This window comes from Amblyraja radiata, chromosome 8 (assembly GCF_010909765.2).
Source record: "Amblyraja radiata isolate CabotCenter1 chromosome 8, sAmbRad1.1.pri, whole genome shotgun sequence".
In the NCBI taxonomy this organism is placed as follows: Eukaryota; Metazoa; Chordata; class Chondrichthyes; order Rajiformes; family Rajidae; genus Amblyraja; species Amblyraja radiata.
In genome coordinates, this window is record NC_045963.1 from 31,711,710 (window position 1) to 31,730,779 (window position 19,070).

Consider the following 19,070-nt stretch of genomic DNA (forward strand, 5'->3'; position numbering starts at 1 on the left):
CAGCATACAAAAAATATGGTTGTGATTACAAGATTGTGATTACATCTCAGTCTCAGGATATCATTACTGGAATTCATTGATTCGGGACCAATCAGCTCTAGGATGCTTCATGAATAACTTTCCCTTCATCATAAGGTCAGATGTGGACTGATTGAAGATTGCGCAATGTTTAATTCCATTCGCAATGCCTATGCTCCTGAAGTATTCAGTGTCTTCCTGTTGTAATGATACAGGCATGGACTGATAACTGACCAGCAACAATTGTGCTACTCACAAAGTCTCAAAGAAGATTGTCTAACCACCTGTATTTGCTGTTCAATGGCAATACCATCATCATATCCCCCACAAAATCTCTAATGGCACTATTTCAGCCAAAACTGCTGTAGCTACAAAGTTAGGTCAAAGACTCGGTGTCCTGCAACAAAAAACTTGCCTCTTGATTCCTACAGTACCTTTGCATCATTTAAAACACATGTCAGGATGTGATTGAATGCCTTCAATTGTCTGGATACGTGCCTGTCCAATAGCATCCGAGCAGCTCAACACCAACCAAACCAAAGCTGTCAATTCGATTAGCACCCTAATCTATTACTCCAAGCATTCACTCTTTATTTTGCCCATAGCACCATGGTTGATAGATGCACTATTTAAAAAAATGCATTGCAGTGCACTACAAGGTTTCTTTGACCTCACCTCCAAACTCAGGAGGAGGTCACTGGGTGCATGCACCAGTTGCATGTTTCCCTTCAATATGCATTATAAGCTAATGGCCGTTCCTTTTCACTGTTGTAACTCCCTACTCCACAGAAATTATGGGAGTACCATCACTAGCCAGCAGATGTTCAAGGTGGCAATTCACCACCACATTCCCAAGTCCTTGTCAGCTACACCCACATCCTGCAAGTGAATATAAAGTAAACTTCCTCAGCCACGGCTTACATCTTCTGGTTTACGCAACATGATTTATTTCAGAGAGATGGCCAAAATAGCCTCTGCAACTGGAAGGTTAGCTTAAACGCTTCTGGCATTGACTGAACCGTATCAGCAACACGCCAGGGAAGGCAATATTGTTGATTACCTAAAGGCATAAGCAAATGAGAAAACAATCAGCTAAATGGTGGAAACAACTAACATGCCTCACCAAGCTATTAAGTAACATGACAATCGAAACAGATGGCCTTCAGCTGGCAACTGCTGTGTATTGTTCATAAGACCTCATGACTAGTTCTCCTGTTTAACCTTTCATGAACTGGTTCAGAACCCATTTTCTTTTCATTCCCTTTGGCAGCTGGATGTAATTGCTGCTACTATGGAACACAAACCTGTTCACTAATTTAGTCTTTGAAAAGCACTCTGACTCTAAAAACGCAAAGTATAAAAACAATCAATTGATCTACCAGAGAACTAGGACCAATTCTTGCTTATAGTATATTCTTGCTTATTATATGCATAACTTCTCCCCATCAACAGGGAGTTCCTGTGTTTATCTATGAGGCTACCTCTTATATTAGGCAGAAAAAAGTGTCTGAGAATGCATGAACAACAACATAATTAACAATATGTCAATGTAAATAACTCAATGTCTGTGCCTCTTCTTTGCTCCACTCGTTTCCAGTCCTGCAGTTCCTCAGAGATATTAGTCCTTGTCCAATTCTAACTTCTTCAGCATTTTCAATTTTAATGACTTCATTTGTCACTAAGTTTCAGATGCCAACAGCCATTGCTCCAAAATTATCTCCCTTAACACTGCGGCCTCTTTCCTTTAAAACTCTCCTTAAAATCTATTACTTTCATCAAGCTTTTGGCCATCACCCCCATTGCTTCCTTGTATTACTGCATCAAATTTAGTTTGACAATAATCCAATGCTGCAACTTGGTTCACTATACGACGTCAAGGATTCTACGTAATTATAACAGATTAAAATCCAGCAGCAGATTTTTTATACGTTCTACATTACTGTTTTATTAAATATGAATTCACACAAAATCATCAATAGGCGGCACAGTGACGCAACGGTAGAGTTGCTGCCTTACAGCACCAGAAACCCGGGTTCGATCCCGATGACTGAGTTTGTACATTCTCCCTGAGCACGTGGGTTTTCTCCAGGTGCTCTGGTTTCCTCCCACATTCCAAAGACGTACAGGTTTGTAGGTTAATTGGCTTTGGTAAGTTGTAAAATTGTCCTTAGTGTGTGTAGGTTAGTATATGGGGTCGGCACGGACTCGATGGGCCGAAGGGCCTGTTTCTGCACTGTATCTCTAATGTCTAAATTCTAAAGACTTGAAATGTGAACACAAAATTAATCACATCATCATTACTAATCACATGTTATCATTACTAATTCAAATGCCAGTATTTTTATCCCAGATTACTCCAGGTGGGTATATGGCATTAGGTCATGAGTCAGCAATTAAAAGGCAAGGCAGCTTCAAGCTCATTAAGTTGCGCATTAGTCAGCTTTACATTTCTCTTGTTTAAAAACTGCGCCAGGATTAAACTCAAAAATCCTTTTAATCTTAATAGTTCTCTGAGGTTGGCTAACACAAGGAGGAAGGTACTGTAAACACCTAATTACAAGTTATCCGTTAATCCTGAATTTCCTGTGGTCACATCTATTATACACCACTCACTTTTGTGACATGAACTTACTCCCTGTTTCAAAAGATTGTATATCCTAGCTTTAGGCAGGGAAGCCACAGATAGAGTTTCCATAGCAACCTTTCGTATCAGAGCAGATGCCACAGATATTTAAAAACATTCTCTCCCTATATTCAAAGGAGGCTTGAAACATTTGGGGTTCATAATGAATCTTTTATTACATTTTATTCAAGCACCCACTTGTGATGAGCAAACAAATTGCGTAATTTAATCGATTTATTGAAAAGCTCAAATTTCTGCTCCTGAAGTGCCTTGGATTAAAGTCCAATACCTTGGATTAAATTCCGAGTCCAATACCTTGGCCATTTCTCACCCTAGTAGTAGGTATCAATCAACAAGCTATTCAACCAGAGAGTAAAATTTCCCCAATCCTGATATTATTTGCCCCAAATCACTCCAATAAACAGTTTCCAGATAATGTAGAATAGTCTGAGTAGAATGTCTGAAATTATATCATAATATGAAATTAAACTGCCTTACAGTGATAGTTAATACTTTAAGTATTTTATTTCACTCACAATACAGTTAACTACATATCCCCAAGGGAGGATTTTCTGAAAAATGCACAATGCAACACTACATTGATAAAGGCGCCTCTTCTTCTTCTTGCGTATGGCGTGCACAGCCCAAACTTGTAGGACAACTTGTTCTATTTGATCTTAATTGATTGTGCACACCAGGTTGATTGTATTCGTCGAAACAGGGCGGACCACGTGAAGGTTGCAATCTCCCACCCCGATAAAGGCGCTGTTCAGTACATTCACTGCAAGGGTGAGCCTTATGAGTACAATTGCACTTTTATTTCTTGTCCTCTTTCCAAAGTCCAACCCACTTCTCTTGTATAGAATTAACAATTGAAAGGGAGTTCTGGGCTCCGGCAACAATCGACATTGTCTAAAAGATTAGTTTTTTTCTATCACCTGCTAAACCATTTGCTTAGTACTCGCTGCACTTGATATATTTATTTTAGACATTCAGATTTTGGGTTTTACAATTAGATCATCATTTGAACGTGCTGTGCTGATTGGGCAAGAACTGTGGCAAAATAAATGATCACATTAAGTACAGCGTTTACTTGCTTTATGTGCATTCATTGGGCCAAGATGATCTGAAACTTTAAAATAAATGAATAAATAAACACTGAGCAGCTTTTTTATTGAAAGAAAATCAATATTTCAAAATGTTTAAAAATGGGTATAGGACAAAGACAATTACTGCGTACATTTAGACTGATCTGACCAAAAAGCTGGGACAGAGTAAGATCACTGAGGATATAAAAATAAATGACATATTTGAAGTGAATGTTGCAGTTCAATAGTCATTCTTTCAGTATTTATTACCACTTCCCTTCCATCTTACACTATTAAAAAACTATCTCTTTCGCTAATTAGCTTCCTCAATTCCATCAAAAGTCTCAATTAAGGTGTTTATTTATAATTCAACAGGCTGCACCAGTTGGTAACCTATCGGAACTGCTTCAATGGATAAAATAATGTGTAATATGCAATGTCACATGCAGAACTTGAGAACTATCTGGATTTGTGGAGGAGTTAATTAGAGGTTGCCTAAAATTGCAAAATTCAATGTTCATACCGTTGGGTTGTAAGCTACCCAAGTGGAATATGAAGTCTGAAGAAGGGTCTCGACCCGAAACTTCGCCTATTTCCTTCGCTCCATAGATGCTGTCTCACCCGCTAAGTTTCTCCAGCATTTTTACCAAGTGGAATATGAGATGCCTGGGTAGCTGGTGCTTGGTGCCATTCTTCCAGTATGGGTGTGGTCTCACTCTGGCAATGAAGGAGGCCCAGGACAGAAAGATCAGTAAGGGAATGGGAAGGGGAGTTAAAATGGTTCGCAACCGGGAGATCCAGCAGGTCTTGACGGAACTGTAAGTGCTCAGTGAAATAGTCCTGCTGGATTCAAAATGTTCCAAATTAACACAAGGCAGAGATTAAATGAAGGGTGGTGACCCGAGGAGGCAATAATATATGCCACAATTATCCACTAATTTCTTTATTTTTAAGTTATTTACTAAGTATGATATTGTCAGACAACTAATCACATTTGAAGCATTCTTCACTCCCTGCTACCCACTGTAATAAGGATAATTAATCATGGATAGCAATTACCCTCTTCTCCCACCACCTTTCCTAACTCACCACAAGCTTTTAACAACGTTTCACATTCGGGGGTGCTGATAAAAGAATATGAAAGTAGTATTTCTCCTTGAAGGTATCAGGAGAAGGTACTAGATTGCAAGCAATGCTTTATTATTCCACACAAACTTCATTAGTACATGCAGATGCAAATGCAGACCCCGTCAGTAATAATTAACCTTCCTGACACCGACTGCAACCTCTGCAGCTCTACCGATACACCCATTTTAAACTCTCTGAACTCTACATGATTAAAATAGATGAAATGCTGACTACACATTCTGCTGAGCCCCTCTCATTCCACTGCAAGCAGGGGAATAAAGAATGTTTGCCAATTTTTTTAACTGCATGCGGCCCATTTCTCCCTTTAAGCTAATCTGTTTGCTGGCTGGAGACCACAGAAATGCCAAAATCTGTAAGCGGTTTATAGTGAACAAAATGAATGAGTTCGATTTATGACAGTTTAACAAAACCTTTTAAAATCAGTCACTAAATTCAAGCAAGTTTTAAATTACTTCATAAAGAATGTATAATTCAAACAGAGAGACATTTGACGGATTTAGAATTTTTGTTTATAATTTAGCATCTTCTCATTTCCTCAACATTCAGAAAATCTCCATTCTTTCCATTGTTTTGACACCTTCTCAATTCCCCCGACTTCTGTGGAATATCAATGCAATAAAAATGACAATACTTTTCTCTTGATCTGTAAAACTTGAACCATCAAATGTGTGGCATAGAATGTTTTGACTATCAGACTGTCAACTTCACTGACACAGAAAGACAGTCTTTTGAATGGGTGCAGACTTCCACAACATCTATATAACTAAAAGTCTCATCTTGCCCACTTCCTGTCTGCGCTCATTGATATTGATTTTAGAAAAAACGCTACCCTATATCGCTATGATTTTTGGCCATCTTACTCACAGTCCTCCTCCACTGAGGCAGCCCCGAGGATTTTTCTGATCAATTAAAAATAAAAAAGTTATGAGTGTTTAAACAATCTTGAGATCAGCTGATTGGGCCTCTCGCCTCAATGAAGGTAACGCACCTTCCGGGGGGAGCAAGACCATAAAATTCCCGGATGCCTGGACGTGAGTCAGTCACTCTGGAAGATCGTGAGGGAGAGTCCACAACTGTCATTCTAAGCTGTGAATCAACTGAACTGTGAGTCTGTAATGTACTTGCAATAAATTATTTATTAGCCCTTAATGACAATGAGTTGTTTGGCAATTTGGTGGCCTGCACTCTGCTTGAAATGCTATAAAATTGAATGTGGTGGCCTGCACTCTGCTTGGAATGCTGTGAAATTCAATGTGGTGGCATGCACTCTGCCTGAAATGCTGTGAAATTGAATGTGGTGGCCTGCACTCTGCCTGGAATGCTGTGAAATTGAATGTGGTGGCCTGCACTCTGCCTGAAATGCTGTGAAATTGAATGTGGTGGCCTGCACTCTGCCTGGAATGCTGTAAAATTGAACGTGGTGGTCTGCACTCTGCCTGAAATGCTGTGAAATTGAATGTGCTGGCCTGCACTCTGCCTGAAATGCTGTGAAATTGAATTTGGTGGCATGCACTCTGCCTGAAATGCTGTGAAATTGAATGTGGTGGCCTGTACTCTGCTTGAAATGGAATTTCAAGGAATAGCCATGAGTGAACTGCTAGCCCACCAGCCCTGAGTGACTGAGCTGCCAGTCCACCAGCCCTGAGTGACTGTGCTGCCAGCCTACCAGGCCTGAGTGACTGAGGTGCCAGCCCACCAGGCCTGAGTGACTGAGCTGCCAGTCCAAGTATCCATTCGGGCCACAATGTCCATACTAGCCCTCTGGAAACCAGTCCTTTCAGCCCACAACACTAATACCAGCACTCCAGAAAGCCCCCCCCCCCCCCACTGGCCACCAATATTGGAATTGATGGAGAGGTGAAATATTGCATTGGGGGACCAGCCCTATTGTGTGAACATGGGACTCACGGGTCCCACTTAGTCTAGGTATCTGTATATCCTTGCAAAGGGTCTTTGAAATGTTTCTTCAACCCCAACAAAGCACACAAATCGATTCCAACTCGACAGATATTCTCATGGCAACCCTTAAATAGTCAATGAGTACTCGGCTTTTTCAACAAAGTATGATAAAGGAAGCTTTATAAACATGGAGAATGAGATTCGCTGTACATGTGAATATTATTGTTATATTTATCAAAAAGGATGTCTTGTTCATTGAGTTCTCCTGTTTCAAGTAACACCCGCCTACCTCATCACTCTTTCCAGTGCCCTCACCCCACACCAGCGTGCACTCATTTCACCCACCATTCCAGCTCCCCCAAGTCACCCTCCTCCTTTCCTCCCCCCCCTTTGCATACTCATCTTCCATCCCCAAATGCTTAATTTCCTTTTTATGCCCCTTCTCTCCCCTTCCTTCTCTCCCCTTCCAAATACATCCCTCCCTTCCGTTTTATATTTCCCTCTTTTTCTCACCTTATCTGACACCCTATTGTCTCCGTTGTCATATGCTCCACTCATCTTCCAGGGATGTCGTTGTTGACTTCGGGAAGTATGCTGGAGTACCCCAATCAGAATCAATGGCGTCAAAGTGGAGATGGTTGAAAGCCAAGTTCCTTGGAGTAAATATCTGTCCTGGTCAAACCACATAGAAGTGACAGCCAAGAAGGTACACCTCTACTTCCTTAGGAGACTGAGGAATTCATCATCGATTCCACCTACACTTTGCACTGCCTCAGGAAAGCAGCCAACCTAATCAAAGACCTTTCCCACCCTGGCCATTCCTTCCTTTCCCTGCTCCTGCTGGGCAGAAGATTCAGAAGCTTGAAAATGCGCACCATCAGTCTCAGAAGCAGTCTCTATTATCAGGCTTCTGAACAGACCTTCCATAAGCTAGGGTATAGTCCAAATCCCCTATACCTCATTGCAGATACTAGACCTTGCCCTGCAACTCTTGTGCTTATCTGACTTCATTGGATGGCATGCAAAACAAACCATTTCATTGCACCTCGGCATGGATGACAATATAAACCTAAACCATTGACAATCTAACCCCCCTTGCCTGCATTCACCTATTAATTGGCAGGCTTTATTCTGCCCTCACATCTCTTTTGCAACTTATTCTCCAAAACTGCAATCAGTCTGAAGAAGGGTCCTGACCCGAAATGTCGCCTGCCCGATTCCCTCCACAGATGCTGCCAGTCCCGCTGAGTTCCTCCAGCGCTTTGTGTTTTGCTCTTGTGAGTGAATGCTTATGTTGGAAGATGTGCTACCACTCCATCCAACCATGCTATCCTCACAGAGATGTGCACAGCATGTTAAAACCCCAAAGGCAATTGTTGGGCCAGAATAAAATGCACACTGCTGAAAACAATTTTTCACTCAGACACTTCTGAAAATAAGCATGCAGGCACAGCAGGCAGTGAAGAAAGCAAATGGCATGTTGGCCTTCATAGAGAAAGGATTTGAGTATTGGAGCAAGGAGGTCCTACTGCAGTGTACAGGGCCCTGGTGAGATCACACCTGGAGTATTGTGTGCAGTTTTAGTTTCCTAATGTGAGGAAGGACATTCTTGTTATGAGGGAGTGCAGCCTAGGTTCACCAGTTTAATTCCCGGGATGGCGGGACTGACATATGATGAAAGAATGGATCGACTGGGCTTATATTCACTGGAATTTAGAAGGATGAGGGGGTATCTTATGGAAACATATAAAACTCCTATGAGATTGGACAGGCTAGATGCAGGAAAAATGTTCCCGATGTTGGTGGAGTCCAGACCGAGGGGGTCACAGTTTAAGAATAAGGGGTCGGCCATTTAGTACTGAGATGAGGAAAAACCTTTTTACCCAGAGAGTTGTGAATCTGTGGAATTCTCTGCCACAGAAGAGAGTGGAGGCCAATTCACTGGATGTATTCAAGAAAGAGTTAGATATAACTCTTTGGGCTAACGGAATCAAGGGATATGGGGATAAAGCAGGAACAGGGTACTGATTTTGGATGATCAGCCATGATCATATTGAATGGCAGTGCTGGCTCGAAGGGCCAAATGGCCTGCTCTTGGATCTATTTTCTATGTTTCTATATAATCATAACACATAATGTAAATGTACATAGTTCGGTTAGTATCATGATATTTACTAGCGTTTAAGTTACTAGATCTAAATGTTTCATTAAAATAAAAGAATTCAAGGCATTCTGACACAACACAATTACCACACTTCTCTTTGGCATCTTAGCAATACCAATCAGAATAATAAGTAAACTGTTAACAGTTCCAGGTATTTAACATAATCAATTCTGCTGAAAATTCTGTATATCAAAATGACTACTCAGCATCAAGCATCTAAAAGTTATTAAAGTAGGCAGGCTAATATTTTGTCTGGTGGCCAGGTAAATGATTGAGGGGAATTAATGAGTACAACAGGAACTGAGGGAAGATCCAGGTAGAATCTAATTGGGAATAACAAAGAGAAGGCTGGAAGAGCTCAATGGAGGCAGAAGACGTTGCTTGGCGTTTCGGGTCAAAACCCTGCAAAGGACTCATTGACACTTGGGACAGATCCAATGGTGCAGGAGCACCAATCAATCTGTTGGAGGAACTCAGCAAGTTGAGCAGCATCAATGGAAGATAATGGACAGCCGACGTGTCGGGTTAGGACCCTTCATCTGGATTGCTTTTGTTTCAGATTTCCTCATCAGCTGTCTCTTGTGTCTGCAGTTTACTACTCCGCTGTAGAGTTTCTTCAAGGTAATCCTGCCAAGGCCAGCTGGGTCTATTGTATGGTGATCATTAGCAACCCCCTCCACATACAGACCTTTCTGTCATTGGCTTTCTCTATTGCCAGAGTGAGACCACATGCAAACTGGAGGAACAGCACCTCACATTCCGCGTGGGTAGCTTACAATCTAATGATTAATAAATTCTCCAATTTTTGGTTCTAACCTACAAACACTCCCCCCCCCCCCTCTTTTCCCTGCCCCACCTGGATATGCACCATTTCTCCCCTCCCCTTTCCACCTATATCCCTTCCCCGGCTTCACAATTCTTACCTCTTCTATTCTTATCTCACAAATTGTTATTTTAAATTCTGGCCTTTGTCCAACTATCTGCCAATCGACCCTGCCTCCCCCCCCCCTCCCCCCCCACCACCACCTGTATCCACCTATCACTTGTCAGACTTTGTCATGTCCCCATCTCTCTTCCTGCTTTCCCAGCACAATCAGTCCTGACCCGAAACGTCACCTATTCATGTTGTCCAGAGATGCTGCCTGACCAGTTGAGTTACTCCAGCACTTTGTGTTATTTTTTAACCTGGAATAGTTTGTATAACGAGTGAGGTCCATGTAAGGCCTCAATACTGGAACTGGCTTCTTCACTGCAACCACATTAGTTTCCTGTCTCTAGCTACTGATCTGCAATACATAAAAGGATTAGGAAAGGATACACTTACCCAGTGTAGAGATCCAATGCAGACCTTGGCAGCCATGAGTGGTATGCTTGGATCATTAGGATGGAGCTTTGCACATTCTCTGAGAGCAGACACAGCCCACATGAACTAAAAATTAAACCAGATAATAATCTAAAATTATTTATTTTCATCAGCATATTTTGATAACTTTCAGAATTTAGTTTCACATTATTCAAGAAGGAATGTTTTTAAGCCACAAAATGTATATCTGAGTGCTAATAACCACTATTAACTGTTGGAAAGTAATAACTATCCAAAGAGTGACATTTGTCACAATGCATATTAGTAACAATCAAAAAATCAAAAACAGGCTAGTTAGTTTTGTTGAGTTTAGTTTAGAGATACATCATGGAAACATGCCCTTCGGCCCACCGAGTCCACGCTGACCAACAATCACCCTGTACACTAGTTCTATCCTACATTCTGGGGACAATTTACAGGAGTCAATTAACCTACAAACCTGTACGTCTTTGGAATGTAGGAGGAAACTGGAGCACCCAGAGAAAACCCATGCAGACACACGGAGAACGTACAAACTCCATACAGGCAGCACCCCCAGGTTCGAACCTGGGTCTCTGGCTCTGCAAAGCAGCAACTCTGCTGCTGCACCACTGTGCCACCCATTATAGTCATTCTATAATTGGATGTATTTGTATTCCTAGTTTATTTTTCTTTCATTTTCCTTTCCTTCCTGCTGTGGATGAATCATATGGGTATATCTTTCACAATTAATAGCAGTACTTTGGTGCGCTTTGTCCAAATTGCTATCCTCCATATTTGTGCCTGCACAGTCGTCATTATACAATTATTGGTCAGAGGCAGATGAGTGGAATTAGGCACAGAAATATCCGAGTCATGCCTAACTGACTTCCTCATTTGATTACACATACACATTTTAACAAGTAGAAACGTATGGCAATCAGAGGTAGGATTCCTGAATATTTTTCCTATCGTTAATCCAAAAGAGTGATTTTCCTCATTTTCTAGCCCAGGATTAAAACAGATGACTAAGTGATTAGAGGCCAGAGCTCTTCCTTGATCCGACAAGCATTATATTCCACAGGAATAATGGGCCAGTCTCACCTGTGGTATATAGGAAATTAAAAGTCGTGGTTAACATCTTTTTGAATTTCCTAAACTTTGGCCATAAACTCAGTCGCAAATTCATAGAACCCTCAATGAAATAGAGTTATACAGCATGGAAACAGACCCTTCGGCCCAACTTGCCCATGCCGACCAATATGTCCCATCAATACTATTCCCACCTGCCCAAATTTAGCCCATATCCCTCTAAACCTTTCATATCCATGTACCTATCTAAATGTTTCTTCAAGATTGTGATAGTACTTAAATAATCAATATTTTATGAAGTAATTCCCCAGGGATGTTCCAATTACTCTGCAAACATTAGGAATTGGGATAACCCCTGTGGAAATCTGCGATATAAATAATTATTACTAATGACATAATCTGATCAGCTAACAAGGATTTTCTCCAGTTGAACTAAGCGCTAAATTGCAATGACTTATCCTACAGTAATTGAATTGTAAGTTACTGGGATTTTTTGAGGTAACAGAACTGGCTGCTTCAAGCCAGGCTCACAAACAATCACAGCAATACTCCAGTCAAAATATTCAAAAAAAAAGTTGTAGTGATAGACAGAAATGAGAGGCTGCTAACGTTTAATTATAATATGTTAAATGTGGTTTGACTTCTTTAAAAAGAGGTAATGACGATATCCAAAATGAAAACACTTAGGGGCGGCATGGTTGTGCAGCAGTAGAGTTGCTGCCTAAAGGGCCTGTCCCACTTGGGCGTCATTTGCGCGTCACGCAGGTGGCATGCGAAGATTTTGTGAATCCCAAAATCCTGGGGTGCCGCACGCAACCGTGCGTCACGGCCTACGCCACTACGCCTCACCACGTGCCATGCGCGCGTAATGCACGCCATGCGCTCATCACATGCGCGTCACGACGCACGTGTCGTGTATCGTGACGCATAAATTATGTTGCGTAAATGACACGCAAATGACGCCTAAGTGGGACAGGCCCTTTACAGCGCTTACAGTGCCGGAGACTCGGGTTCGATCCCGACTACGGGTGCTGTCTGTACAGAGTTTGTACATTCTCCCCGTGACCGCGTGGGTTTTCTCCGAGATCTTCAGTTTCCTCCCACATTCCAAAGACGTACAGATTTGTAGGTTAATTGGATTGGTATAATTGTAAATTGTCCCTAGTGTGTGTAGGATAGTGTTAATGTGCGGGGATCGCTGGTTGGCGCGGACTCGGTGGGCCGAAGGGCCTGTTTCCGCTCTGTATCTCGAAACTAAAAAAAAACTGATTAAGAACTGGAGATGTTCATCCTATTCCCAGAAATGTAATTGCTATAGAATTAAATGTGAAACTTTTATAGCCAAAAGGTGGAAAATAAATTAATCCATCTAATCAGGGATCCATTTACAGCTAGAATGGCCTGATGTCCTAAAGTGATTCTCTTTCCAAAGTATTACAAGAGAATCAACAGTTAAGAGTGTTTTATTGTCATACTAGACTGTGGGTTCGTTGGATCCCTTGTTCACACGGGAGGGCTGGTCCCCCAACGCAATATTCCACCTTCCAATATTCCACCAATTCCAATATTGGTGGCCAGTGGGGGGGGGGGGCTTTCTGGAACGCTAGTATGGGTGTTGTGGGCCGAAGGGACTGGTTTACAGAGGGCTAGTATGGACATTGTTGGCCGAATGGATTCTTGGGCTGGCAGCTCAGTCACTCAGGCCTGGTGGGCTGGCAGCTCAGTCACTCGGGGCTGGTGGGCTAGCAGATCAGTCACTCAGGGCTGGTGGGTTGGCAGCTCAATTACTCAGGGCTGGTGGGCTAGCAGATCAGTCACTCAGGGCTGGTGGGCCTACACGATCTCCTGGTTGCCAAACATTTTAAATCCCTTCCCCATTCCCAAACTGACCTAATGTCCTAGGCCTCCTCTGCTGTCAGAGTGAGTCCACGTGCAAATTGGAGGGGCAGCGCACCCCCCTTCAGTTGTCCTACCAGTTCTACTGGTCACATCCTTGTATCCCTCTTGTTATCTCACCTTCCCCAGTCAACAATGGGCCATTATGGACTCCACCCATCCTGAGGTCATCTGTTGCTGGCCCTGATTTGTTCTGCCCTCTATTTTCCCCCCCCCCCCCCCTCACTTCTACTTTCAGTCTGAAGAACAGTTCCAACTCAAAACATCGCCTAGGCACAAAATGATGGAGTAACTCAGCGGGTCAGACAGCATCTCGGGAGAAAATGGATAGCTGACGTTTCGGGTCAGGACCCTTCTTCAGAATCAATTACTCCAGCATTTTGTGCAAAATTATGAAGTGTCTTAGGATTTCTGATATATATTTAATTTTCTGTTAATGATTTTTGCGCAACAAATGTACTGCAACTGCTGAAAATACCCAAAATGCATCTTAACCTACTGCAAAGTTAATATCATGTCGAGCAAAATTCAGGTCATCATTCAGAAAACATCTTTAGCTCAATCCCCTCTAGCTGCTTGTTAATGCAAGATAATGTAATTTTAGGATACATGTTCACCAGAGGAAAATATTATAGTCATTTTGGAAAATGTACTCAAGTGTCATGACTGCAATCAGCAGAATTACAATTTAAAGAGGCAGTGTGGATATATTATTTCACGGTATTGGATCACCTAAAGACTGCAAGTTTTATTAGGATAGTTAGAAACATTGAATACATCAAGCAAACCCATTATTATTGATAATCTATATGTTAATATCGAACAAAATCTAACACATGGCTGGTACAAGGCATCTGGATTGACTCCTTTAGAGAAATCTTTCACTTTCTGACATTTATCCATACAATAACAACCCACATAGGAGATTAGTGGGCAAAATGAGGGCACATGGTATTGGGGAATGAGTGTTGACATGGATAGAAAATTGGTTGGCAGACAGGAAACAAAGAGTAGGGATTAACGGGTCCCTTTCAGAATGACAGGCAGTGACTAGTGGGGTACCGCAAAGCTCGGTGCTGGGACCACAGCTATTTACAATATACATCAATGATTTGGATGAAGGGATTCAAAGTAACATTAGCAAATTTGCAGATGACACAAAGCTGGGTGGCAGTGTGAACTGTGAGGAGGATGCTATGAGAATGCAGGGTGACTTGGACAGGGGGGGAGTGGGCAGATGCATGACAGATGCAGTTTAATGTGGATAAATGTGAGGTTATCCACTTTGGTAGCAAAATCAGTAAGGCAGATTATTATTTAAATGGTGTCAAGTTGGGAAAAGGGGAAGTACAACAGGATCTGGGGGTCCTTGTTCATCAGTCTATAGAAAATAGGTGCAGGAGTAAGGCATTCGGCCCTTCGAGCCTATGAAAGTAAGCATGCAGGTACAGCAGGCAGTGAAGAAAGCGAATGGCATGTTGGCCTTTATAACAAGAGGAGTCGAGTATAGGAGCAAATAGATCCTTCTGCAGTTGTACAGGGCCCTAGTGAGACCACACCTGGAGTATTGTGTGCAGTTTTGATCCCCTAATTTGAGGAAGGACATTCTTGCTATTGAGGGAGTACAGCGTAGGTTTACAAGGTTAATTCCCGGGATGGTGGGACTGTCATATGCTGAGAGAATGGAGCGGCTGGGCTTGTACACGCTGGAGTTTAGAAGGATGAGAGGGTATCTTATTGAAACATATAAGATTGTTAAGGGTTTGGACAAGCTAGAGGCAGGAAACATGTTCCCGATGTTGGGGGAGTCCAGAACCAGGGGCCACAGTTTAAGAATAAGGGGTAAGCCATTTAGAACGGAGACGAGGAAACACTTTTTCTCACAGAGGTTTGAGTCTGTGGAATTCTCTGCCTCAGAGGGCGGTGGAGGCCGGTTCTCTGGATACTTTCAAGAAGAGCTCGATAGGGCTCTTAAAGATAGCGGAGTCAGGGGATATGGGGAGATGGCAGGAACGGGGTACTGATTGGGGATGATCAGCCATGATCACATTGAATGGCGGTGCTGGCTCGAAGGGCCGAATGGCCTACCCCTCACCTATTGTCTATTGTCTAATATAAATTTTGTACACAAAATACTGATGCCGGAATCTTGGAAACAGAACTGGACTCAGTGGGCTAAACAGCATCTGTGGAAGCAAAAGGCATATGTCGATGCTTTCCCGAGACTTTCAGTCTGAAGGTCTCGACCCGCAAGACGCAGTTTTCTTTCTTATTCTAATTCAATCCTCCTTCAGTTTCATCTCTCTTGCTACAAGCTTCATTTTAATGTTACAACACAGTATCTGGGTCTGAAGAAGGGTCTCGACTCGAAACGTCACCCATTCCTTCTCTCCAGAGATGCTGCCTGTCCTCCTGAGTTACTCCAGCATTTTACTGTCTATCTTCGGTTTAAACCAGCACCTGCCATTCCTTCTTACACATGTATGTCGATGATTTGGGTTGACACCCTGGATCAGGACTCAGGATCAATTGTGTGATGTTTCCACTGTATATCAAAGTGTATATGGTTTAGTGTATATATAAGGTATATGGTTTAGCATTCCTTGGAACATATTTGGAAGAAGTAGTCATACTACAATTCTTAGTGCTGCATGTCAGGAAACAAAGGAAACTAGTCATCTTTTTTTTACACAATAGGTGGTAGGTATATGAAATGAGCTGCCAGAGAAGGTACTATCACAAGGTTTAAGAAACATTTCAACAGGTACATGGGTAGGATAGGTTTAGAGGGATATGGACCCAACACAGGCAGATGGGACTAGTGTAGATAGGGCATGTCAGTCGATGTGGGCAAGTTAGGCTGAAGGGCCTATTTCCATACTGTATGACTCTATCTATTACTTTCAATTCTCTCCTCAGCTGAAGGCATTGGTTACCACCAGGAAAATGAATGTTGGACACACTTTATTATTTGCATGCTCACATACCAGTAACTTGTGAATGAGAGTGGACAGTCATGATCATAGATACATAGAGCTATACACTGTGGGACAAGACCCTTTGGCCCAACTCGTCCATGCCAAATAAGTTGTCGACCTGAGCTGGTCTCATTTGTCTGTCTTTTAAACCTCTCCTATCAAAATTCCTATTCAATCTTCCCCCTCTCACCTTAATAATATGCCCTCGAGCTCTTGAAGATAGACACAAAATGCTGGAGTAACAGCAGGACTGGCAGCATATCTGGATAGAAGGAATGGGTGCCGTTTGGGGCAAGAACCTTCTTCAGTCTGATTAATCTTCAGTCCTGCTCATTTTGAATCCAATTGACTAGTTCACCCTGGATCGCAATCTTCCGGACCAGCCTACAACATGGGACCTTGTCCAAGAGCTTGCTAAATTCAAACAGGAAACGTCCTGCTCTCTTTAGACTTTACTTTCAAGTTACAGCGCGGAAACAGGCCCTTTGACCCACCGAGCCTGCGCCGGCCGGCAATCACCCCTGTAAATCAACACTATCCTACACATTAGGGACAATTTACAATTTTACTGAAGACAATTAACCTACAAACCAGTACGTATTTGGAGTGTGGGAGAAAACCAGAGCTCCCGGAGAAAACCCACAAGATCACAAGTAGAACAAACAAACTCCGTGCAGCCTTATTCAGGATCGAACCCACGTCTCTGGCACTGTAACACAGCAAATCTATCGCTGCACCACTGTGCCGCCCTCTAAGTGGTCTCTCGTCAATCCTCTTTGTCACCTTTTACAAAAACACAGTCAAATTTGTGAGACATGATTTCTTACACACAAACCCAAGGCTATCCCTAATCAGTCCTTGCCTTTCCAAATCCTGGCAGCTCCTGTCTCTCAGAATCATCACCAGTAATTTTTCCACCAATTATGTTAGGCTCACCGGCCTGGGGTTCCCTAGCTTGCCCTTGCAGCTCCTCCTATATAGCAGATAAACAAAATATCTAGCCAATGTTTCAGAGATTTCTACTGTTTCTTTCAACTTTATACCATCCCTCCTTTCACTCCCCATCCTCATCACTCTTCCATTTCCTCTCCCCTCCCCAATCAATCAGATTAATATACTTCTTTCCTTTACTTCTCCTCTTTACTTGTGCGCACCCCTTTAATTCCCTTTTTCATCCTCAAATTTAATAAGGTCATAATATTCCTACACTTTCACATTACAAGTCTTTAATCCTGAACATATGCTCGCGTGATATCAAAGCTATTCTGCAATTCAATCAGAACGAACAAGAAAGTTAAAGCAAAATAAAACCTTGCTACATCTCTGGAAATGACTGACGTGACTTCCTTGACACAGCAATCATCTTGCAAAAGCTCACCTTTCTTTCCTTTAAATGCTGGAGATTGACTGATATCCAAGAGCTCAACACTGAGAGGATGATCAATTATTTTTTCTCCTCCTTCTTCCCTTACAGGATACAGATTTATTCACTCTGCTCTAATTTGCTCAGGCTCTGATTTTTTCTGTACCTTTTCATACCTCTAGTTTCCTTCTCCCCTGACTCTCAGCCTGAAGAAGAGTCTTGGCCCAAAATGTCACCTATTCCTTTTCTAAATTAATGCTGCCTGACCCGCTGAGTTACTCCAGCATTTTGTGTCTATCAGCGGTATAAATCACCATTTACAGTACCTCGCTACATATATTTACTCATAATTCTCTCTTCCCCTTTCTGCAACATAACACATGCTTAATTTCTATCATTTCCTAGTTAAGATGAAAGGTTATCAATCTGAAACGATATCATCAATGCAGATGCTGCCTGGTGTGCAGAGTATTTCCAGTATTCTGCTTTGAAGAAGGTGTTGAAATTTATAGGCTAAGATGGGCTACGTGGCCATCGTTAACCAATTTTAACGTGATTAGAGAGGCACAAAGTAGGAAGATTTATGGCGTCACACTGCTCATACAGTGTAACGGTTGATTATTGCAAATCGCGTTCTGATTCTCGGCAGTGTTGCTAATGATACATATTTGGAATTAGTCACAGTCGCACAGCACGGAATCAGGCCCTTGGGCCCAACTTTCCCATGCCGACCAAGATGCCCCATCCACACTAGTCCCACCCACCCAAATTTGTCCCATGCCCTCTCCCATCCATGTACCTGTTCAAATGTCTTTAAAATGGCGTTACAGTACCTGGATCAACTACCTCCACTGGCGGTGCTTTTCACATATCCACCAGCGTCTGTGAAAAGGTTGCTCCCCAGGTTACTGTTAAATTTTTCCTCTCTTACCTTAAACTTATAGTAATGGAGTCTTACAGGATGGAAACAGGTCCATCAGCCCAAGTCCACACCAGCCAATATGTCCCATCTACACTAATCCCACTGACCTACATTTGGCCCATATCCCTCTAAACCTGTCCCATCTATGTAGCTATCTAAATGTTTCTGAAATGTTGCAATAGTACCTGCCTCAACTACCTCCTCTAGCAGCTTCTTCCATACACTCGTCACCCTTTGTGTGAAAAAATTACCCCCAAGTTCCTACTAAATTTTATCCCCCTCACCTGAAACCTATGTCCTCTAGTTCTCGACTCACCCACTCTGGGGAAGAGACTCTGCCTGTCTACCCAATCTATTCCTTTCATGAATTTGTACACCTCTATAAGATCACCCCTCATCCTCCTGTGCTCCAAGGAATAGAGTCCTAGCCTACTCAACCTCTCCCTATAGCTCCTTCTCTCGTGTCCCGACAACATCCTCGTCAATCCTTTCTGCACCCTTTCCAGCTTGACAACATCGTTCCTATAACATGGTGCCCAAAACTGAACACAATATTC

The 19,070-nt window shown here is 42.4% G+C and overlaps 1 protein-coding gene across 3 annotated transcripts in view; it reads right to left on the reverse strand.

The window, feature by feature from the left end:
- Window positions 1-19,070, reverse strand: part of ttc7a (tetratricopeptide repeat domain 7A) — a 213,365-nt gene that overhangs the window by 122,145 nt on the left and 72,150 nt on the right. For all 3 annotated transcript variants that reach the window (XM_033025502.1, XM_033025503.1, XM_033025504.1), the window contains one exon: window positions 10,266-10,370. In XM_033025502.1, the coding sequence (XP_032881393.1) occupies window positions 10,266-10,370 (105 nt within the window). The remainder of the gene's footprint in view (window positions 1-10,265; window positions 10,371-19,070) is intronic.